The sequence below is a fragment of the Oncorhynchus gorbuscha genome, linkage group LG15 (assembly GCF_021184085.1).
Source record: "Oncorhynchus gorbuscha isolate QuinsamMale2020 ecotype Even-year linkage group LG15, OgorEven_v1.0, whole genome shotgun sequence".
In the NCBI taxonomy this organism is placed as follows: Eukaryota; Metazoa; Chordata; class Actinopteri; order Salmoniformes; family Salmonidae; genus Oncorhynchus; species Oncorhynchus gorbuscha.
Genome location: NC_060187.1, coordinates 48,249,669 through 48,273,362, shown reverse-complemented (window position 1 = coordinate 48,273,362; position 23,694 = coordinate 48,249,669). Strand labels below are relative to the sequence as shown.

The 23,694-nt window shown below is 42.7% G+C and overlaps 1 protein-coding gene across 10 annotated transcripts in view; it reads left to right on the top strand.

The window, feature by feature from the left end:
- Positions 1 to 23,694, top strand: part of LOC123997423 (dynamin-like 120 kDa protein, mitochondrial) — a 62,085-nt gene that overhangs the window by 13,915 nt on the left and 24,476 nt on the right. For 8 of the 10 annotated variants that reach the window (XM_046301628.1, XM_046301623.1, XM_046301627.1 and 5 more), the window contains 20 exons: positions 189 to 242; positions 851 to 961; positions 1,141 to 1,227; positions 4,023 to 4,136; positions 4,629 to 4,709; positions 4,852 to 4,926; positions 5,008 to 5,079; positions 5,209 to 5,308; positions 5,500 to 5,630; positions 5,858 to 5,930; positions 6,115 to 6,187; positions 6,357 to 6,472; positions 13,234 to 13,298; positions 16,331 to 16,407; positions 17,237 to 17,402; positions 19,275 to 19,427; positions 19,598 to 19,706; positions 20,183 to 20,403; positions 20,857 to 20,973; positions 21,646 to 21,739. In XM_046301628.1, the coding sequence (XP_046157584.1) occupies positions 189 to 242; positions 851 to 961; positions 1,141 to 1,227; positions 4,023 to 4,136; positions 4,629 to 4,709; positions 4,852 to 4,926; positions 5,008 to 5,079; positions 5,209 to 5,308; positions 5,500 to 5,630; positions 5,858 to 5,930; positions 6,115 to 6,187; positions 6,357 to 6,472; positions 13,234 to 13,298; positions 16,331 to 16,407; positions 17,237 to 17,402; positions 19,275 to 19,427; positions 19,598 to 19,706; positions 20,183 to 20,403; positions 20,857 to 20,973; positions 21,646 to 21,739 (2,089 nt within the window). The remainder of the gene's footprint in view (positions 1 to 188; positions 243 to 850; positions 962 to 1,140; positions 1,228 to 4,022; positions 4,137 to 4,628; positions 4,710 to 4,851; positions 4,927 to 5,007; positions 5,080 to 5,208; positions 5,309 to 5,499; positions 5,631 to 5,857; positions 5,931 to 6,114; positions 6,188 to 6,356; positions 6,473 to 13,233; positions 13,299 to 16,330; positions 16,408 to 17,236; positions 17,403 to 19,274; positions 19,428 to 19,597; positions 19,707 to 20,182; positions 20,404 to 20,856; positions 20,974 to 21,645; positions 21,740 to 23,694) is intronic. The other 2 variants (XM_046301629.1, XM_046301621.1) reach the window with 1 other exon arrangement.

Here is a 23,694-nt window from a genome sequence, read left to right as displayed (position 1 = left end):
CCCCCTTTTTTTCTATTAACTTGGCTTTCCTCCGCTGCGGTGCCCACTGGTCTGTGTAATGTAACGTGCACGTTAGCTGTCTGTGGTGATGCTAGTGGTCTCAGTGGGTTTGGAGTGGCTCACAGTGGGTGATGGGTTAAATGTCCCAGACGTGAGTGAGAGGGTTAATGAACTTGCTCTCTCTCCAGTCTTCAGACAAGGAGAAGGTGGACCAGCTTCAAGAGGAACTGCTCCGAACTCAGGTACAGCCCAATATGGTCCGTATCCTTCCTTGTTTTAACAGACCCCAAGTTTTTATACCACATAATACCACACTGGGTTTACTGGTTGCAATATAGCTGGGAAGAGATTTCCGATGTAACGATTCCATGGCACATTGTGTGTGTGAACTGATACACAAAACAACGCTTGATTCAACACTTCAAGTTTTTCAGTTTAAATTATTATCTGAATTTCTTGCCACAAACAGAATGTTATATACACCCACCAGACCGTTTATTAGGTACACCAACCCGTTCACGAAAATGGCCGTGGCTGAGCGTCTGCTAAATGACTTAAATGTAAATGTATTGTAATGCATCAACGCGTTCAATGTATTGTAAGAATGGGCGAAACGAGTGACCTAAACGACTTTGAGCGTCGTATGATCGTCGGTGCCAGGTACACTGGATCCAGTATCAAATGGATGGGCCAATAAAATAAATCCAGATCTTTCCTTAAATAGACTCCACTTGTATGGTACCACATTGACCTTGTGAAGTCGGGTTTAGAAAAATCCAGTTTACTTTGACAAATGGTGAAAGCGAGGATTTGTTGTTAAAGCTTGAACTTCTTTCTCTCTTGCACGTAGATGAAGTACCAGCGCATGCTGGAGAGACTGGAGAAGGAGAACAAGGACCTGAGGAAAGTGGTGCTGCAGAAAGACGAGAAGGGCATCCACCAGAGGAAGATCAAGGTGTGTGTGAGTCACGCACACCACACACACACTTACACAGTCATGCACATACACACACCAGTGTTCTGCATGGTAGTACAAGTTAATCAAAGAGTTTGTTTCAAAACACTGTCTCCTGAAGAAAGACTCAATCTCCCATCAGGCATTTCCCTAAAAAAAAATTCTATCTGTGTTCTTTTCTACAGAAGTCTCTGATTGACATGTACTCTGAGGTCCTGGACATCCTCTCAGATTTTGACTCTAACTACAACACCCAGGATCACCTACCCAGGGTAAAGATAAACCAATGGGTCATGGCTGTCTGGAAATGCAATCAAATTAAGGAGACATTATTTTTTCATGTTCATGTTTCTTTAGTAGATCCCATGAATATTGGGGCCATACTTGGCAACAGAAGTAACCATTTTAAATTGAAATAGTTTCCTTTGGCTCAAAATGTGTATTAGCCAAATTAAATTGATTTATGACAGAACGCTAAATTGGAGCTGGTCCCATTAGATAAGATGGCACACATTATCCCTATGCTAACCTCACCAGGTGGCAGTGATTATATCCTGGAAGAAATTCTTCATCTGCCTGTCAAAGATCTTAGACTTTATATCCACCAAATAATGGAATTTCTTAAAATGGGTCAACCCTAACCACTAGAAGGATATTTTAAAACTACTAATTCCAGGTTTACTTTTGTTCCTTTGGTCTGTAACAAAATGTTGTCCATATTGCATTTCAATTTTATTAGGATTCCCGTTAGCTGACGACATAACGTCAGCTAATCTAATCTTCGTGGGGTCCAACACAGAACTAAAAAAACACCACAAACTAGAGGTTGACCGATTTAATCGGCATGGCCGATTACATTGCATTCCACGAGGAAACTGCGTGGCAGGCTGACCACGTGTTACGCGAGCGCAGCAAAGAGCCAAGGTCAGTTGCTAGCTAACATTAAACTTATCTTATAAAAAAACAATCAATCTAAACATAATCGCTAATTAACTACATATGGTTGATGATATTACTAGTTTAACTAGCTTGTCCTGCGTTGCAAGTAATCAATGCGGTGCCTGTCAATTTATCATTGAATCACAGCCTACTTCGCTAAATGGGTGACGATTTAACAAGCGCATTCGCGAAAGAAGCACTGTCGTTGCACGAATGTACCTAACCATAAACATCAATGCCTTTCTTAAAATCAATACACAAGTATATTTTTTTAAACCTGCATATTTAGTTAAAATAAATTATTTTTAGCAGGCAATATTAACTAGGCATATTGTCACTTCTCTTGCATTCTGTGCAAGCAGAGTCAGGGTAAATGCAGCATTTTGGGCCGCCTGGCTCGTTACAAACTGTGTGAAGACCATTTCTTCCAAACAAAGCCCGTAATTAATTTGCCAGAATTTCACAGAATTATGACATAACATTGAAGGTTGTGCAATGTAACAGCAATACTTATGGATGCCACCCGTTCGATAAAACACGAAACGGTTCTGTATTTCACTAAAAGAATAAACATTTTGTTTTCGAAATGATAGTTTCCGGATTTGGCCATATGAATTACCTAAGGCTCGTATTTCTGTGTATTTATATTATAATTACATCTATGATTTGATAGAGCAGTCTGACTGAGCGGTGGTAGGCAGCAGCAGGCTCGTAATGCTTGAAGCACAGCGCTGTTTATGACTTCAAGCCTATCAACTCCTGAGATTAGGCTGGCAATACTGTAGTGCCTATTAGAACATCCAATAGTCAAAGGTATATGAAATACAAATGGTATAGAGAGAAATAGTCCAAAAATAACTACAACCTAAATTTCTTACCTGGGAATATTGAAGACTCATGTTAAAAGGAACCACCAGCTTTCATATGTTCTCATATGATGCAAAAATGTATCATACGCAGATGACTTCTGTATTTTGAAAGTATTTGATGTCCTGAATTTGACTGTCTGGTTTGGTGGTTGTGTTTTGTTGCTACTATACACCAATTGGTTTGAGGAATACTCTAGTTTCTTGAAGAATATAATTCATTCCTAAAGAACATCTAAAGACTGGATAGTCATTTGATGCAGCCTTGACTCTGCTACTAATATTAGACAACATTTTCAAGTTTTCGCATACATGAACAAAATCCCACGTGTTTGTTTCCGTTTCACACACACATCCATGTGCGTTTCTGCAAAACAGATAAATGAGGACCTCGCAACATTGAAGTTTCCTAAAAATAAAAACCAAAGAGCCTTATGGATTTGTCAAATAGAATGTAGGCTACCATTATCACCATCACTTCTAGGTGGCACACTGCTAAATGGTGAATGAATGTAGGCTATAGCTATGTGCACTCTGTTTAGCTACTGTACACTAATGCCCATCCTCCTCGAGCATGGGCATGTATATAACGGGCATGTAATATAGCATATGAACTATGATTATTAGGCAATAGCAGTGTGTTTGTGTGCTTGGCTGAACGAGGTAGCTCCTTACTAAATCCCTTCCTCATCTTCAACCTGTTGGATGCAGCCTACGTCCCTTTTCAACACGCAAACCCAATAGAGGTGAATCGATGTTTCAAAGGGGGAAAGGGGGAAAAACTCGTGTGAGATTTTGATCCATTGCTACGCAGTCAGTCGAATACACGGTGATGGTTTGCTTTGATGTTCAAAACGTGCTCTCTAGGTTTAGGACGCTCCCATGAACACGTGTTGGAACACCAGCTACATGAATGATTTGAATTGGCTGATGCAGAACTTGTTCCAGAACAATACCACTGCCACGTGGTTAGCATAGGGCTAACGTGAGCCATTTGAGCTGATAGAACCAGCTACAATTTAGCTTTCTGTCACGTGCAAGTAAATCAACGATTTGAATTGGCTGATACGCATTTTGAAAAGGAGAAACTGCTTAAATTGAAATGGTTGCTTTATGTTCGCAAGTATGGCCCCGTTCGTTCCTCTTGTAAAGGCGTTGTTATGAAATGCTACGCCTCTACTGTCTTGTCACACCCATTTCATCCAACCCTCCGCATTTCCGCCATCTTCCTCCTTCCCTCCCTCCACTGTGCTATACTCTAGGTGGTGGTGGTGGGAGACCAGAGTGCAGGGAAGACCAGTGTGTTGGAGATGATCGCCCAGGCTAGGATCTTCCCCCGGGGCTCTGGAGAAATGATGACCCGCTCTCCTGTCAAGGTAGAAGAACTCATTTACTAGATGACCTGAACCTCCACCCCCCCCCAAATCCCTAACTTCCAGCGCTGTAGCTACAAAGATATCAAAGATGTATAAGATCCAACGCTTACTTGGTGTTTGTTATTTTATCTGGGATTTGGTACATCCATTTTGTAATTGATGTATAGCTGTTGATTTTTGGAGAATATAACTTTTAAGTGGCAGAGTGACTGCTTTGTTGTTTTTTTGAATCCCAGATTGCCCCTTTTTAAGGCAACCTGTCCGAACCTTACCTACTGCTGTGGCAATGCTTTGATGGATTTCTTCTTAGGCTCTGTAGGTCTACACGGTTCCATATGGGATGTTCTAGTCCTCAGTTTGATTGGTTGAATGAGGCCTGTGTGGTCTGGATGGATGGGTAGCATTACCAGACTACTGTTGTGGTTTTGCCCTGTGGACTTTGAAAGTGGTCAATTACATTTTGCCGCCTGCTGTTCTCTCCCCCTCCACTAGGTGACGCTAAGCGAGGGTCCGCACCACGTAGCCATGTTCAAGGACAGCAGCCGAGAGTTCGACCTGGGCAAAGAGGAGGACGTAAGTTTTATACGGCATACATATGTGCGGGAGGGGTGACTGGACTGTAAACAAATGGGGAAATCTGCCTCTTTCAATCTTAATTCATTCACTTGTTTTCTTGTTTATTCACTCATTCATTCATTAATTATTGTCCCTGAAGCTGGCTGCCCTGAGACATGAGATCGAGCTGAGGATGAGGAAGAGTGTCAAGGAGGGACAGACAGTCAGCCCTGAGGTGAGGACAGTACCTCTATAGCTTTCAGCTTTAAGAATGTGTACTTCAGTTTGTGCCTAAATGTTTGTTTCCATATGGCAGACGATCTCTCTGAGTGTCAAAGGACCAGGCATCCAGAGGATGGTACTAGTGGACTTACCAGGAGTCATCAGTGTGAGTGTACACACACACTGCTACACACGCGCAAGAAGCACATACAGAAACACACTTGCACACACGCTTGTGTACATTAACAGTGACCATACAGTGTTAGGTGCAGTGATGCTATGTAATTCCTCTCAGACTGTGACAGCGGGCATGGCAGCCGACACCAAGGAGACCATATTCAGCATCAGCAAGAACTACATGCAGAACCCCAACGCCATCATCCTCTGCATCCAGGGTGAGTCAACACTGGAGTCCCCCCTTTTTTCATGATCAAATATGAACAGGTCACCCTTGAGCTCCTTTTCTTCCTCCCCTCCGCTCCTCTATTCCCTTCTCTTCGGTCTCATCTCTCCTCTCTGCTGCCTCCCCTATTCCTTTACCTCACCTGCTCTTCCCGAACCCTCCATCTCTCTTTCTCGTCCTCAGATGGGTCAGTGGATGCGGAGCGCAGCATCGTCACAGACCTGGTCAGTCAAATGGACCCGCAGGGGAAGAGGACCATATTTGTCCTGACCAAAGTAGACCTGGCTGAGAAGAACCTGGCCAGCCCTAACCGGGTGAGATTCGCAAACACACACACACACGTTCAAAATGTTTGATTTGAAACTTTTTTTGTAACGTGAAACAGAAATGAGTTGGACAAGTCTAGGTAGTCCTGAAACAGAGCATGGACAAAATAGATTTGTCAAGTTCAAATGTTCTGAAAACATTTATAATCCTCTTTAGCCAAAAAGGAGTGCCCTTTCATTAGTTTCTTGGATTTGATTTATTTCTCTCTCTACAGATTCAACAGATTGTTGAAGGAAAACTGTTCCCGATGAAGGCCTTGGGCTATTTTGCTGTGGTGACGGGAAAAGGTAAGTTGCATTACAATTAGGGTGGCAAAATTCCAGTAACATGCCACCAGGATTTCAGTGAATTTGGGGAAAGTTACCGGAATTTTGCCACCCTATTTACAGTAATGTACATTAGTTGAATCTGGTCTGAGTTAGTCAGGTCTTTAATCACTGACATGTGCATCTGTTGTCCCTTCTTCCCAAGGCAGTGCCGGTGAAAGCATCGACTCCATCAAAGACTACGAGGAGGACTTCTTCCAGAACTCTAGACTTCTTAGGTGGGTGTCCTGACTCCCTATTATTGCACATTCGGTTTAGAAAATGAATTGCCGGTAAATTCATTAATTTGGTGAACGGCCATGGTTTTCAATGAGAATTTATTTAATTTTTTACATTCTGCTGAAATTGAACATGTTATCCTGACCTGTGTCCCTCTCTCCTTCAAAGAGATGGTATGCTGAAAGCACACCAGGTGACCACTAAGAACCTCAGTCTGGCCGTGTCCGACTGCTTCTGGAAGATGGTCAGGGAGTCAGTGGAGCAGCAGGCTGACGCCTTCAAAGGTAACCAGACGGGTTAGGATCCCAAACGACACCTCTATTAGGTTGGATACATAACATTTTTAACAATGACGTTTTTTTCCTGATAGAAACCAGTTCACTGCATCCGCCGTGGAGCTCAGCTTCATAGTATGACCATATTTCCCAGCTGCTTGCCGTCGTTTTGAAGTAATCACGACAAAACAGGCCTTATTTTAGGGCATTTTTCACCCTGCCAGCTCCTATTAGTTGTATTGAGCACCGTGGCACTAACTCACCTACCCGAACGTTCGATTCCCAGCTTATTGTTCTATGTCACAATGTCTGCTTCGCTATTGTTGGCAATGAGACTTGCTCACGTTGTTGGTAGCTCAAATGTAAACAAGAAAAAAATACTCATGGAACTCTGAGGTCGTCCCGTTGCTTCCTATAGGGGAAATATAGGCATGTCTGTCTATTTCGCCAAATATCTCGCAATGTGTTTATTTAGATCTTTTTCAAGTCGGACGCCATTTTAATCATGAGAATCTCCTCTTTGTAATTATGTGAATCTGGGCAGTGAGCTCGGTTGTCATGACATTCTAGCCCCAAAATACTTTTTGCCCTTGCACTGCTGAGCTCCCCTCCATTGTTTTCCTATGGAGAGGCATGCCAATCTATTTCACCAAATATCTCACAATGTGTATATTTAGATTTTTTTTCAAGTCAGGCACCATTTGAATCAGGAGAATCTCCTTTTTGTAATTATGTAGGTCCGGGCAGTGAGCTCGGTTGACATCGATCACTAGACCAGAAATAGTCTGAAGTTGTAATTTTTTCCGTACTTTCTCATTATGCAGACATAAGCACAGTTGACACCATCAAGGTGCGGATGTTTACTTTCTACACAAGTAGTTTTTTCCCCCCAGTTTCGTCCGACGAACAGATTGCAGTGGTAAAATAAATAAGGATTTTTTTTTTTTGTGCCATTTTGTCGAAATTGAATTCTAAGCATCAATCACTCCAGTCAAAACAGGCTCTGCAAACGTTGGATTCCATTCATTTGCTATGGGCTCTCGCTAGTGTTCCAGCTTAGCCAACGTTCTTTTGCCGTTTTTCAGCCTTGGGGAAATGTTGACTCGTTCTATTGTCCAGCCTGCGTCTATATGAGGCGCCAAAGGCTTCAATGGCCACCTTCTTTTCCTTCCCGATAGGCCATCTAGGCATCTTCCTCCTAGCCGCCATGTGTCACTCTCATTCCACGGAGGGTCAAATGTCTGCGGGTTTTCAATCCTCCCTTGTACTTGATTTATTGAATTAAGGCCAGGCAGGCACCACATGCTAATAGGGTATTTTTTTCCCCTTAATCATATCACAGTCAGCTTTTACCAGTTGAATGTACACAGAAATCTAATACTTTTTTGTAATACAATTTTTTACAAATATTTTGACATATGCAAATGAGACAACTTCTCATTATGTATTTGCATATTGTGCAAATCCATTTTTCCGAACACTGGAAGAAGTCAGCCTAAATGTTTCAGTATTTTTTTTAGGACACTCCAGGACTAGGCTTGTCCAAAGTAGGTTGTGGATAAATATTTCTAATCGATCTGTAAAATACTAAATATGTAAAAATGCTTTTTTTGGTGCATTTTTCCCAAAGAACAGTATCTAGATTAAAACGTGATTAAACGGTAATCTTGTTTATCATGATTTGTGAATGACTACCTCCTCTCTGTACCCCACACATACAATTATCTGGAAGGTCCCTCAGTTGAGCAGTGAATTTCAAACACAGATTCAACCACAAAGACCAGGGAGTTTAGCCAATGCCTCACAAATAAGGCCACCTATTGATAGATGGGATAAAAAATAAACAGAAGTGAATATCCCTTTGAGCATGATGAAGTTTTTAATTACACTTTGGATGGTGTATTAATACACCCAGTCACTACAAAGATACAGGCATCCTTCCTGACTCAGTTGCCGGAGAGGAAGGAAACCACTCAGTGATTTCACCATGACGCCAATGGTGACTTTAAAACAGTTCGAGTTTAATGGCTGTGATAAGACGAAACTTAGGATGGATAAAGAACATTATAGTTACTCCACAATACTAACAATTACAGAGTGAAAAGGAAGCCTGTACAGAATACAAAAGTGTTCTAAAACAGGCATCCTGTTTACAATAAAGCACTAAAGAAAAGCTGCAAAGAAATTAACTGTACTGAATACAAAGTTTTATGTTTGTGGCAAATCCAGCACATCCCCGAGTATCACTCTCCATATTTTCAACCATGGTGGTGGCTGCATCATGTTATGGGTATGCTTGTCATCGACAAGGACTAGGGAGTTCTTTTTTTAGGGTAAAAAGAAACGGAATAGAGCTAAGCACCGGCAAAATCCTAGAGGAAAACCTGGTATTCAACAGACACCGGGAGACATTCACCTGTCAGCAGGACAATAACCTAAAACACAAGGCTAATTATACACTGGAGTTGTCTTACCAAGGCGACATTGAATGTTCCTGAGTGGCCTAGTTACAATTTTGACTTCAATCAGCTTGAAAATCTATGGCAAGATTTGAAAATGGATTTCTAGCAATGATCAACAACTAACTTGACAGAGCTTAACATTTTTGTTTTAAGAATAATGTGCAAAATTATATGATCCAGGTGTGCAAACCTCTTAGACTTACTCAAAGACTCACACCTGTAATTGCTGCCAAAGGTGATTCTAATGTGTATTGACTCAGGGGTGTGAATACTTATGTAAATTGCATATTTCTGTATTTAAAATGTGTATATTGGTGAGGGGGAAAACAACATATATTGAATCAATTTTGAGTTCAGGCTGTAAAACAACAACGATGTGGAATAAGTTACGGGGTATGAATACTTTCTCAAGGCACTATTCAATTATTTCATCCAAACTGCTTTGTGCAAGAAAGTCCCGCCTCACCCACCTACTCATCGTCCAAAGTGGTTAAAATGTATTAATGTTGATGACGGTAGTAATGATAATCGAAATAAAATATACATTTTCATTATTTATTTTTTTTATAAACATTTTGTTTCACTTTTTGAAAATACTAATATTAATGGACCAAAATACAAAAATCTCAAAATTGACAGGTAGATGCAAAACTATAATTTCAGCCTGTGGTGCCTGGACCTTTTTTAAGTCACTTATTAGTTAGGAACTCCCCTCAGCTGGTTGTGTAGGTCTTAATTGGACAAGCACTCTGCCATCCATGGAATGAGTTTGACACTCCTGTCCTCGTCTCTTACAGCCATGGCTGACCACCACCACCCACCTTTTGTTAGTGAGCGATGCACACTTTTCCTTTCTACTTGCTCCCCCCTCCTGCTCCCGAATACCCTGCCACACTTCTCCCCTCGAACGGCAATGCTTCCCAGCCGCAATTATCCCAGACAGCCGGTGGTCCTCACTAACAGTAGCAGCAGGGACTAGATTTATTGCCCTCTGGCTGTGGTGTGGCTCTCCTTCCCATTGTGTGGCGTATTGATCTGCTGCACGTCAAAAACCATCCTCACAGGCCCAGTGTCTGGCGCCACTCTGGCCCAATAACCCACCCACGGGCAATTAGCGACATCTTCATTGTGTAGGGAGAGGAGAGGGACAATGGGGAGTGTGTATGTCGGGGAGTGTGTGTGTGTGTCAGTGTTTCCGTTCAAAATATTTGGCTCCGGACAACGTGACCGGGAAGATTTTAATTTACCGGACATTTAATAATTTACTGGACGTCCATATGATTACTGAAGGTATGCATACTGAAGGTATACTGAACAAAAATGTAAAGTGTTTTTCCCCATTTTTCATTGGCTGAAATAAAAGATCCCAGAAATTGTCCCAGAAATGCAAAAAAAGAGAAGCTTATTTTTCTAAAATACACAAATTTGCACAAATTTGCTTACATTCCTGTTTGTTAGCATTTATCCTTTGCCAAGATAATCCATCCACCTGACAGGTGTGGCATATCAAGGATCTGATTATCATGTTCATTACATAGGTGCACCTTGCACTGGGGACAATAAAAGGCCTCTCTAAAATGTGCAGTTTTGTCACACAACACAATGCCACAGATGTCTCAACTGTTGAGGGAGCATGCAATTGACATGCTGACTGCAGGAGTTGCCTACCAGATCTGTTGCCAGATAATTTAATGTTTGTTTCTCTACAATATACCGCCTCCAATGTCGTTTTAGAGAATTTGTCAGTATGTCTAACCGTCCTTATAACAACAGACCACGTGTAACTACGTCTGCCCAGGACCTCCACATCTGGCTTCTTCACATGTGGGATCGTTTGATGTGGTGCTGAAGCTTATTTCTGTCTGTAATAAAGCCCTTTTTTTGAGGGAGAAAAACTCATTCTGATTGGCTGAGCCTGGCTCCCCACTCGGTGGGCTGGGCTCCACCCATGGCTGCGCCCTTGCCCAGTCATGTGATCTCCATAGGTTAGGGGCTAATTAATTAATTTAAATTGACTTGACTTCCTTTATATGAACTGTAACTCAGTAAAATATTTGAAATCGTTTCATGTTGCGTTTATTTTTGTTCAGTATAAATACGGAGCACACAATTTAATAGCCCAGTCGAAACTGTTCGCTGCTCTGGCCCCCCCAATGGTGGAACAAACTCCCTCACGACGCCAGGACAGCGGAGTCAATCACCACCTTCCGGAGACACCTGAAACCCCACCTCTTTAAGGAATACCTAGGATAGGATAAGTAATCCTTCTCACCCCCCCCCCCTTAAGATTTAGATGCACTATTGTAAAGTGACTGTTCCACTGGATGTCATAAGGTGAATGCACCAATTTGTAAGTCGCTCTGGATAAGAGCGTCTGCTAAATGATTTAAATGTAATGTAAATGTAATTTAAAAATGTATTCAGCAGAAATATCTAAACAGAATGAAACAAAACAATTTTTTGCATATTTAAAGAACTGGTTTAGATTAAGAAATATGCCTACAATAATAATGCTATGCAATAATAATCATGATAAAACAAATGTTTATAAATAAATGTAAGTTCCAAAATTGCATCCTAACTGAATGGCACACAGTAGCCTGCATCCAACTTTTGTTATAGTGCTATTAAAAATACCATCTTCGCAGTCAACAGTAGCCTTGACCAAACTTCTGGTTTTCTGTTGTACCTGATAATTAATTACACCCACCTGGTGCCCCAGATCTAAATCCATTCTTTGATTAAGGGGATATTTGTCCTGTGTCCTTTTGTCTTCGATAGCTCAGTTGGTAGAGAATGGCGCTTGCAACACCAGGATAGTGGATTCAATTCCTGGGACCAACCATATGTAAAAAAGAAAAAATAAATAAATAAGAATGTATGCGCATTTGACTGAAAGTCGCTTTGGATAAAAGCATCCGCTATATGCATGGTGTTGGGCTGCCCCATTTAGTCAACTGGTTGATTGTTTGGTCCATAGGCTGTTGGTCGACCAAGATTTTTTGTTGTTGTCAAGCAGTGGCAAATACATTGTAAAAAAATGATGGCACGTGATACACCCGTCTGATTCACGCCTGTATGAGTGGACTAATCCATTGCGGAGGCCACGGGTATGGCTCACCAGTTGTACATTTAATTACCATTTCTAACCTACAATGTTTGTTTGGTTCCGGTAATTTATTTTAGTGCGTTCAATTTATTATTACAGTCTTATTACATTATTACTCCTTTTACGAGTTGGCAATTGTATTCATTGTTTAAGGTTTGGAGTGCTCCTGAGAATCTGGAGTAAGGACACACCCCTGATTACACACAGAAGTAGGCCTAGGCTACCAGGCCTGCACGCAAATGTAGGCTTATACATGTGCCCATTCGGGGATTTGATACCGTTTCTGATGGTCTTAACTCACCATCACTCTATAGCTTCTCAAATAAATGTTTTCTTCGCCTCAAATTGCAAGTAAACAATCTTCCCAGCTCTCTCCCTTTCGATAACCACTCAGCAGGGTATAAAATGTCATGCTCTGATCCGGTGGAAACATAACATGATCTACCTGATTTACGTCTTATCCCTTGACTCAGGAAACTCTGAGGGCCCAGAATATTTTCAACAATGTTGCAAGTTGGCTAGCACTAGCTTAGGCCTGACCAAGTTAATAGTTGATACAATGTTTCAAGTAACTTGCAGAAGGGCCATGCATGGCCTACGCGATTTATGGGTTGTGTGTATCAGGATGTTTTCTACCTGCGGGCTGCAATGTTTTTATTTGTTGGCTTTATGTAGGCTCTTTTTACGTATTTGCAATTGCAATAGAAGTTACTTTTTAGATTGTATCATTTTCTTTTACATATCATTTTGTTCTAAATTAAATTCAACTGTTCCACCAAAGTGTGCATATGAAAATCAGCACGCAACGCAGATCAGTAGAAATGGTACAATAGCTTGGCACTTCAAATGGAAAAGGTTGTCGACCGCCGGTGTTGTCTTACTGGTAACTTCAGGAGTATAACAGTAGAATCTGTGAAGGCCAGCAGCAGCGGGAGCTGGTTCGGAATATATATATTTTTTATATAATTATATTGATCTCTGACTCCCTCTTGTGATTTGTCTGTCTTTGTTTTTGATCGCAGTGGTTAAAGCATCAGAGAAGCTTAGTAGCCTACGTGTAGTTGATTTACCTCAAATATTTCGACCAATCGAGTCGACCAAGATTTTTTTTTTAGTCTGGGATAGCCCTAGCATGGTGTATATATTATTTGAGTTAGCCTGTACTATGACAAAGAACTGTCTGTCCTCTCGTCCATCAGCGTCCCGCTTCAACCTGGAGACAGAGTGGAAGAACAACTACCCCCGTCTGCGAGAGCTGGACAGGGTAAGGACCATCGATATATACATATATCCCCACATATAAAAAAATGATTTTTTTTATATATATATATATATATCTCACACACACACACACACACACACACACACACACACACACACACACACACACACACACACACACACACACACACACACACACACACACACACACACACACACACACACACACACACACACACACACACACACACACACATTCGGAAAGTATTCAGACCCCCTGACTTTTGGTACGTTACAGCCTTATTCTAAAATTGATTCAATTGTCTTTTTCCCTCACCAATCTACACACAGTACCCCAAAATGACAAAGCAAAAACAGTTTTCTATAAAAAAAATAAAATGTATTTAAGAATACAAAACTGAAATATCACATTTACATAAGTATTCAGGCCCTTTACTCAGTACTTTGTTGAAGCACGTCCGGCAGCCATTACAGCCTCGAGTCTTCTTGGGTGTGACGCTACAAGTTTGGCACAACTGTATTTGGGGAGGTTCTCTCATTCTCTGCATATCTTCGGGTTCAAGTCCCGGCTCTGGCTGGCTGGGTCACTCAAAGACATTCAGAGACTTGCCCCGAAGCCACTCCTGCGTTGTCTTGGGTGTGTGCTTAGGGTTGTTGTCCTGTTGGAAAGTGAAACTTCAACCTAGTCTGAGGTCCTGAGTGCTCTGAAGAAGGTTTTCATCAAGGATCTCTCTGTACTATGCTCCGTTCATCTTTCTCTCGATCCTGACTAGTCTCCCAGTCCCTTCCACTGAAAAACATCACCACAGTGTGATGTTGCCTCCACCATGCTTCAACGTAAGGGGAGTGCAAGGTTTCCTGTAGACGTGACGCTTGGTATTCAGGCCAATGAGTTCAATTTTGGTTTCATCAGACCTGGTCTGATGTTTCTCGTCTTTTGATGCCTTTTGGCATACTCCAAGTGGGCTGTCATGGAAGCTATTCCTCATTAAAAGGCACGTCTAGCCACTCTACCATAAATGCCTGACTGATGGAGTGCTGCAGAGATGGTTGTCCTTCTGGAAGTTTCTCCCATCTCCACAGAGGAACTTTGGAGCTCTTTCAGAGTGACCATTGGGTTCTCCCTGACCAAGGCCCTTCTCCCACAATTGCTCAGTTTGGCCAGCTCTAGAAAGAGTCTTGGTGGTTCCAAACTTCTTCCATTTAAGAATAATGGAGGCCACTGTGTTCTTGGACTTTCAATGCTGCAGACATTTTTTGTTACCCTTCCCCAGATCTGTGCCTAGTCACAATCCTGTCTCGGAGCTCTATGGACAATTCCTTCAACCTCATGGCATCTCCTGTATACTAACCAAACCTTGTCACAACACAACTGATTGGCTCAAATGCAATAATTTGTGGAATTTCTTTCTTTCCTTAACTTTTGACAAGACACACCTGTTAATTGAAATACATTCCAGGTGACTACCTCATTAAGCTGGTTGAGAGAATGCCAAGAGTGCGAAGCTGTCAAGGCAAAGTGTGGCTACTTTGAAGACCCTGAAATATGAAATATATTTAGGTTTACTACATGATTCCTTATGTGTTATTTCATAGTTTTGATGTCTTCACTATTATTCTACAATGTAGAAAATAGTAAACATTTTAAAGTCCCTTGAATGAGTAGCTTTTTTTTAAATTCTATTTTTTATAAATTTGCTAAAAAAATGAACATGTTTATGCTTTGTTATTATGGGGTATTGTGTGTAGATTGATGAGAACTTTGTTTAATCCAGTCAATTTTAGAATAAGGCTGTAACGTAACAAAAAGTCAAGGGGTCTCAATACTTTCCAAATACACTGTACAAATATATGTATGTATGTATGCATCTCCAATCCAAAGTTAAATCTAGAATTGGCTTCCTATTTCGCAACAAAGCATCCTTCACTCATGCTGCCAAACATACCCGTGTAAAACTGACCATCCTACCAATCCTCGACTTTGGCGATGTCATTTACAAAATAGCCTCCAATACCCTACTCAACAAATTGGATGCAGTCTATCACAGTGCAATCCGTTTTGTCACCAAAGCCCCATATACTACCCACCATTGCGACCTGTACGCTCTCGTTGGCTGGCCCTCGCTTCATACTCGTCGCCAAACCCACTGGCTCCATGTCATCTACAATACCCTGCTAGGTAAAGTCCCCCCTTATCTCAGCTTGCTGGTCACCATAGCATCTCCCACCTGTAGCACACGCTCCAGCAGGTATATCTCTCTGGTCACCCCCAAAACCAATTCTTTCTTTGGCCGTCTCTCCTTCCAGTTCTCTGCTGCCAGTGACTGGAACGAACTGCAAAAATCTCTGAAACTGGAAACACTTATCTCCCTCACTAGCTTTAAGCACCAACTGTCAGAGCATCTTACAGATTACTGCACCTGTACATAGCCCACCTATAATTTAGCCCAAGCAACTACCTCTTTCCCAACTGTATTTAATTTATTTATTTATTTTGCTCCTTTGCACCCCATTATTTTTATGTCTACTTTGCACATTCTTCCATTGCAAAACTACCATTCCAGTGTTTTACTTGCTATATTGTATTTACTTTGCCACCATGGCCTTTTTTGCCTTTACCTCCCTTCTCACCTCATTTGCTCACATTGTATATAGACTTGTTTATACTGTATTATTGACTGTATGTTTGTTTTACTCCATGTGTAACTCTGTGTCGTTGTATCTGTCGAACTGCTTTGCTTTATCTTGGCCAGGTCGCAATTGTAAATGAGAACTTGTTCTCAACTTGCCTACCTGGTTAAATAAAGGTGAAATAAAAAAAAATAAAAAAATGTATGTATGTCTTGTGTACTATTATATTTCTTTAGGCCTATATATTGTTTTACTTAATTATAGGTAACTCTAGTCTAGTTAGTACTCTGTCTGCTTCTGTCCACAATGTCCTTTACCAGTCCAGTTTTCATGTCTAGGTTTTTCCTGACATTTTGAGAGAATGGTCAACCGTGCCAGATTCCACCAGCTAATCATGAGTTTTCTGTTCATCTTATCCTCCAGAATGAACTCTTCGAAAAAGCCAAGAACGAAATCTTGGATGAAGTTATTAGCTTGAGTCAAGTCACACCGAAACACTGGTGAGTGTTTGCCGTGGTGAAAATGTAGCCCTTCAAATGATGTTTTATTACCTACAGATTTATGCACATTATTTAGTTTTTTAAGTTATTAAAATAATATGGCCAACAACTTTATATGCTTCATAAAAAGGGTCTTTAAATGAATTCAGAAATTCCGGGGCCCTTAGACAACTTTGTCTGTCGAAGCTCTGAATGGTGCAGGTGGCTAGTGTGTGTGCGCCTGTTTGTGTGTATGTGTGTTGCCCCCTCCCCCCCACCCAGAGGTTAACAGTAGGCTAAATGAGATGGATGTCCAGTGGTTGGTGAGAGGCTAAGAGCCCCTCCGAGCCCCATCTGTAGCACTGGATCAATGGCCTGATGAATGGGCTACGGTGCGACTGGGGTTGGTGGGGGAGCCAAGATGGCCCTGTTAGCCAGCAATGCAATCGAAGCGTCTGAGAAGTGTGTTGTATTGATACGAGTGGAGCTGGGAGCAAAAACAAAGGGTTATGTATGAAATATGAGTGTGTGTGTGTGTGTGTTTTGTGATAAATGAGTCTTCACCAGCAGCCCAGGGGGATTGAGTAGGGGTTTGTCCCATTGTCATACAGTCCTGGTCCGATAAAGAGCCCAGCTTTAGTTAACAAGCTGCTGAGCTTTCATGGGGATTTGTCTCAAAGGGCATTCTGTTCCCTATCTAGTACACTACTTTTGACCAAAAGTAGAGCATTGTATAAGAAATAGGGTGTCATTTTGGGATGCACCCGCATAGTGTTGTCTCCAAAGCGGTGTCCAACCACAAAGCGCTCACTAGGTTGTATTTCGCCCCGTCTGCCCTTTGCCCCTGCAGGGAGGCCATCCTACAGAAGAAGCTGTGGGAGCGCGTGTCCACACACGTCATCGAGAACATCTACCTGCCGGCAGCCCAGACCATGAACTCTGGCACCTTCAACACCACCGTGGACATCAAGCTCAAACAGTGGACGGACAAGCAGCTGCCTCACAAGGCATTAGAGGTAGAGTTAGACTGCTGCTCCCTCCATCTCTTTACATCTCTTCATGGCTGTGGAGCTACAGTGCATTTGGAAAGTATTCAGACCTCTTCCCCTTTTACACACTTTGTTACGTTACAGCCTTGTTCTAAAATGGATTAAATAAACATATTCCCTCATCAATCTACGCACAATACCCCATAATGACAAAGCAAAACTGTTTTTTTAGAATGTTTTGCAAATGTATTAAAAATAAGAAACAACTTATTTACATAAGTATTCAGACTTTTTGCTATGAGACACGAAGTTGAGCTCAGGTGCATCCTGTTTCCATTGGTCATCCTTGAGATGTTTCTACAACTTGGAGTCCACCTGTGGTAAATTCAATTGATTGGACATGATTTGGAAAGGCACACACCTGTCTATATAAAGTCCCACAGTTGACAGTGCATGTCAGAGCAAAACCAAGCCATGAGGTCAAAGGAATTGTCTGTAGAGCTCTGAGACAGGATTGTGTTGATAGATCTGGGGAAGGGTAGCAAAGCATTTCTGCAGCACTGAATATCCCCAAGAACACCGTGGCCTCCACCATTCTCAAATGGAAGAAGTTTGGAACCACTCTTCCTAGAGTTGGCCGCCCGGCCAACTGAGCAACCGGGGAGAAGGGCCTTGGTCAGAGAGGTGACCAAGGACCTGATGGTCACTCTGACAGAGTTCCTGAGTTCCTCTGTGGAGATGGGAGAACCTTTCAGAAGGACAATCATCTCTGCGGCACTCCACCTTTCAGCCCTTTATGGTAGAGGGGCCAGACGGAATCCACTCCTCAGTGAAATGCACATGACAGCCCGCTTGGAGTTAGCCAAAAGTCACCTAAAGGACTCTCAGGCCATGAGAAACAAGATTCTCTGATCTAATAAAACTCTTTGGCTTGATTGCTAAGCATCACGTCTGGAGGAAACCTGGCACCTTCCCTACTGTGAAGCATGGTGGTGGTGGCAGCATCATGGTGTGGGGATGTTTTTCAGCCTCCTGGAACTGGGAGACTAGTCAGGATCGAGGGAAAGAAGAACGAAGCAAAGTACAGAGATCCTTGACGAAAACCTGCTCCAGAGCGCTCAGGACCTCAGACTGGAGCGAAGATTCACCTTCCAACAGGACAATGACCCTAAACGCATAACCAAGACAAAGCAGGAGTGGCTTCGGGACAAGACTCAATGTCCTTGGGTTGCCCGGACTTGATTCCGATCAACCATCTCTGGAGAGACCTGAAAATAGCTGTCCCCATCCAACCTGACCGAGATTGAGGATCTGCAGAGAAGAATGGCACATCAGTACAAGATTGGGAGGAACTCCCCAAATACAGTCATATCCAAGAACACTCGAGGTTTGTAATCGCTGCCAACGGTGCTTCAAACAAAGTACCGAGTAAAGTAAAAAAAATAAAAAAAATGTTTATACATTTGCGGTCATTTTTAAAAACCTGTTTTTGCTTACTCATTATAGGGTATTGTGTGTAGATTGATGAGGGGGGGGACTTGTAATCCATTTTGGAATAAGGCTGTAACAAAATGTGGATAAAGTCAAGGGGTCGAAATACTTTCCAAATGCACTGTAAATGTCATAAGGAATTGTTTGTGTCTCGTCAGGACTCTCTGTTGTGATCATTTCAGATGATGGAAACAAATGTATTATTATTATTGGCGATGGATGGTTTTACTGTGGTTGTCAATGTCCTTTTTGTTCCAAATACGCATCTTCCTCGCAATCACTATGTCTGTGACCGTTCTGATTGGTATGACATTAATGGTATGCAAATACTGTGGCATTGTCTCTGTAGCCGGCCATGGTGCTGTGTTGATACGAGGCCCGATCCTCTCCTCTGTCCGTCCCCTCCAGGTCGCCTGGGAGACGCTGCAGGAGGAGTTCGCCCGCTTTATGGCCGAGTATAAAGGGAAGGACCAGGATGACATCTTTGACAAGCTCAAGGAGGCGGTGAAGGATGAGAGCATCAAGAGGCACAAGTGGAACGAGAGGGCCATGGACAGCCTGGTACTTAAACATGGACACACACACACACACACACAGTAAAAAGACTGACATCGCAATACTCTTTACTCTTTCGCATATTCAACCCCATACAGCAGGCAAACATTATACGCCCAGGTTTCCTGTCTCCCCTTGTGCGTAATGTCCTTTCTCCTGTTTGTGTGGGTTGTCAGAGGGTGATCCAGCACAATGCTCTGGAGGACCGCTCCATCACAGACAAGCCCCAGTGGGACGCGGCCATCCAGTTCATGGAGGAGACCCTGCAGGCACGCCTCAAAGACAGTAGGTCACACACCCACCTTCACCGTGGCTTACTGCCTTTACAATCAACCTCTTCCTTGATCTTTCCCTGCCTGTGTTGCTGCTGTGTGTATGTTTCCCTCTCTCTGCAGCGGTCTCTCTCTGTTAGGGTTGTCATGATACCAGAATTGCTGTACCACGACACCAGATTTTCCGTGGCGAAAAAAGGAAACAGGATTTAGACTAAACTCTCATGGTCCTATTAAAATTGTTGCTGTAGCTCGCCAATTAAAACAAATGTGACTCTAGGTGACAACATAATGCTGTTTGTTTCTAACTCCGGGACTGTTTTCCTCAAGATATGAAATCCGCTTCGTGTTTTTTTCTTACCACGATACTTCCGAGGGTTGTGCTACTGGTATCGTGACAACCCTAATCTCCCTCCCTCCCTCTGTGCACCTGTCTGCTTCTACACTACCTCTAATACTACGATCTCACAACCTCTGTGTGTCTCCTAGCGGACTCTGTGATAAATGACATGGTGGGTCCTGACTGGAAGCAGCGCTGGATGAGCTGGAAGAACCGCTCGCCCGAGCAGCACACCCGCAACGAGACCCGAAACGAGCTGGAGCGCCTGCTGAAACTCCACGAGGACCACACGGCCTACCTGGCCAACGACGAGGTCACCACCGTCCGCAAGAACCTGGAGGGCCGAGGGGTGGAGGTGGACCCTGCCCTGGTGAGGGAGACCAACTCTGGTCACATTTTCTTAGTCTTAGAAACTCCAGTGGAGGAATGCATGTAATAACTTTGCAATAAGTACATATGCATTTATTGAGGAACTGGGCAGGTGGAAGTCGTATTGTGTTTTCAGATCACTGCTGACAGAGGAGATGAGTACTCAAAGACACAAGTATATCAATTCCCAATCTGTCCTTCATACCATCATGGCCACCTAATCATCCCCCCGTTTACAATTGGCTCATTCGTCATCCCCTGTAACTATTCCCCAGGTCGTTGCTGTAAATGAGAATGTGTTCTGAGTCAACTTACCTGGTAAAATAAGGGTTAATTTAAAATCAAATAGAATCTAGATGCGCGCACACACACAACCTATCCCACATCCCAAGACACCATGAAGCATAGCCTGTCCCTCTCGCATTCTGGCCCTCTACTACTTCCTGTGTTCCAGATCAAGGACACGTGGCACCAACTGTACAGGCGTCACTTCCTGCAGAAGGCCCTGCAGCACTGTAACCTGTGTAGACGAGGCTTCTACTACTACCAGAGACACTTTGTCGACTCGGAGGTAAGTGACCTCGGCTCCAAGGCAAGCTGCCAGAGGTAGCTGTTCTCAACTAAGATTTCAGAGACATATTGAGGTGAATTCAACAAGGCTTCCGTTTCGGCGAACATGTTACCATAGTAACAGTTTTAAGTTGAAGGATTTGATTTGAATGAACGTTCCAAAATGTTACGGTGAAGGCACAAATAGCTCATTTTTGTAAGGATTATTCATTCTTACTCGATATAATAGCCTAAATCAGAAGGTCGTTCATTTCCAATGGAATCTGCCGTTTCCCTTGCAGCGTTGCAGAGGCTGTTCTGTGTGGTGCATATGTTGAATATATCCAACGTATGCATCAAATTGTATGCGTAGATTTGCCAGAAGTGGAAGCAAAAGGTGAATGTTGAACTGCTGTTGCACACGTGTTCAGTAAAAAATTGCATGACATAATGAGAACAGTTTGAGTGCAGAATTTATTACGCAGCATTGATGCATTGACGCTGCAGTTAGCACGAAATAAACGGAACGTGTCATTGTATGTTAGAAAAAGTTTGAGAACTATTTCCCTTGTTGAACGCACCTTTTGGACTGTAGTACATTGTCCATCGATCGACACTACCCCCTTTCCCCTGCCTGCAGTAAAAACCATGCGTGTCACTTCTACCCACTTCTCTATCTCATCTTCTTCCATAGCTGGAGTGCAATGACGTAGTGCTGTTTTGGAGGATCCAGAGGATGCTGCTTATCACAGCCAACACGCTCAGACAGCAGCTAACCAACACAGAGGGTAGGCTGGGACCGGGGTATAGGGCTGGAAATTGGGATTTCAGCCGTTACAAAATGTGGAAATCAAACTGGAAACCAGTGGAACAGACTTCCTGTGTTCGTCGTTGCAGAGATTGCCTTGCCAGCATATAGGCTTCATGGCTACCTTGATTATCATGAGTTGGCTAACGTTGGGCTAGGCTGAACTGGCTGGGGTCATCCAAGACTGAGCTACAATGAACTGGGGCTTAGCAGGGCAGAACCAACCACCCATGGTCAATATTATTGTCATGTAGCATCTCAGTCTGCCAACACACAAGCCCTCACTAGAGCATTCAGGCAGGCAGCTGCATACCGGCCCCACCGGCCTGAAACTGAAGGCTTTATAACTCTGAACTGGTTCAAATGAGAGGGACGGTGAACAGTCCGTTGAGTCATAGAGTTTGAGCGGAGAATGTCTGCCCTCAGCCTGACCCTGTCTGAGTGAGCTACAGTGTACTGGGGAGCTAGGTAGCAGACACAGAAGAATTATAGCCCATGTCTCAAATGGCACCCTATTCCCTACATAGTGCCCTACTTTTGACCTAGTGCACAGTTGTTTACCAGAGCCCATAGTGAATACGGTGCCATTTGGGATGCAGCTACTGCCATTAGCTGAGCTATATGCTGGAACCAGATGTGCTGTAAGCTAGGGCTGGGCGATATGGCCTAAAAGTCATGTCTAAAACTTTTATGGACTTCACAGTATATCACATTTAAAATTTTAAAAAATCTTGAAATACGTTGATTGTACAATTAAAGGTCAAATCCACTGCACTTCAAACAGACAGCAATAATCTATTGAATTCAGAGCTTGTGAAATTATACTTTAGGATAAATATACAGTGCATTCGGAAAGTATTCAGACCCCTTGACTCTTTCCACATTTTGTTAGGTTATAGCCTTATACTAAAATTGATTAAATTGTCCCCCCCCCGATCAATCTATACACAATACCCCATAATGACAAAGCAAAAACAGGTTTGTATTGTTTGGGCAAATGATTACAAATAAACTATCACATTTATGTAAGTATTCAGACCCTTTACTCAGTACTTTTTTGAGGCACCTTTGGCAGCGATTATGGTCTTGGGTTTGACGCTACAATGTTTCCTCCAGACGTGGCGATGGCATTCAGGCCAAAGAGTTCAATCTTGGTTTCATCAGACCATATAATCTTGTTTCTCATGGTCTGAGAGTCCTTTAGGTGTCTTTTGGCCAACACCAAGTGGGAGTGGCCTGACCATGGTCCTTCTCCTCCGATTGCCCAGTTTGGCCAGGTGGCCAGCTCTAGGAAGAGTCTTGGTGGTTCCAAACGTCTTCCATTTAAGAATGATGGAGGCCACTGTGTTTTTGGGGACCTTGAATGCGGCAGAAATATTTTGGTACCCTTCCTAATACATTTGTTTCAATCATCTGACAATTCCTCTCGACCTTATGGCTTGGTTTTTGCTCTAACATGCACTGTTAACTGTGGGACTTTGTATAGACAGGTGCGTGCCTTTCCAAATCATGTCCAATCAATTGATTGTACCACAGGTGGACTCCAGTCAAGTTGTAGAAACATCTGAAGGATGATCAGTGGAAACCGGATGCACCTGAGCTCAATTTCGAGTCATAGCAAAGGGTCTGAAAACGTATGTAGATAATGTTTTTCTGTTTTTCTTTTTTATACATTTGCAAACATGTCTAAACCAGTTTTTGCCTTGTCATTCTGGTATATTGTGTGTAGATTGAGTCAAAGGGGGTCTGAATACTTTCTGTGTACTGTATGCTTTACCAACCATAAGACCCACTAATAATGTAATAATATAATGGCTTTCAAGTCTATGAAAATGCCCTTTATGGTACAGATTTAACCAGAACCATGCATTATACATTCACTAATAATGAATAACTTCTTGTTGCAAGTTAACACAGGTCCGAACAATCTCTCGA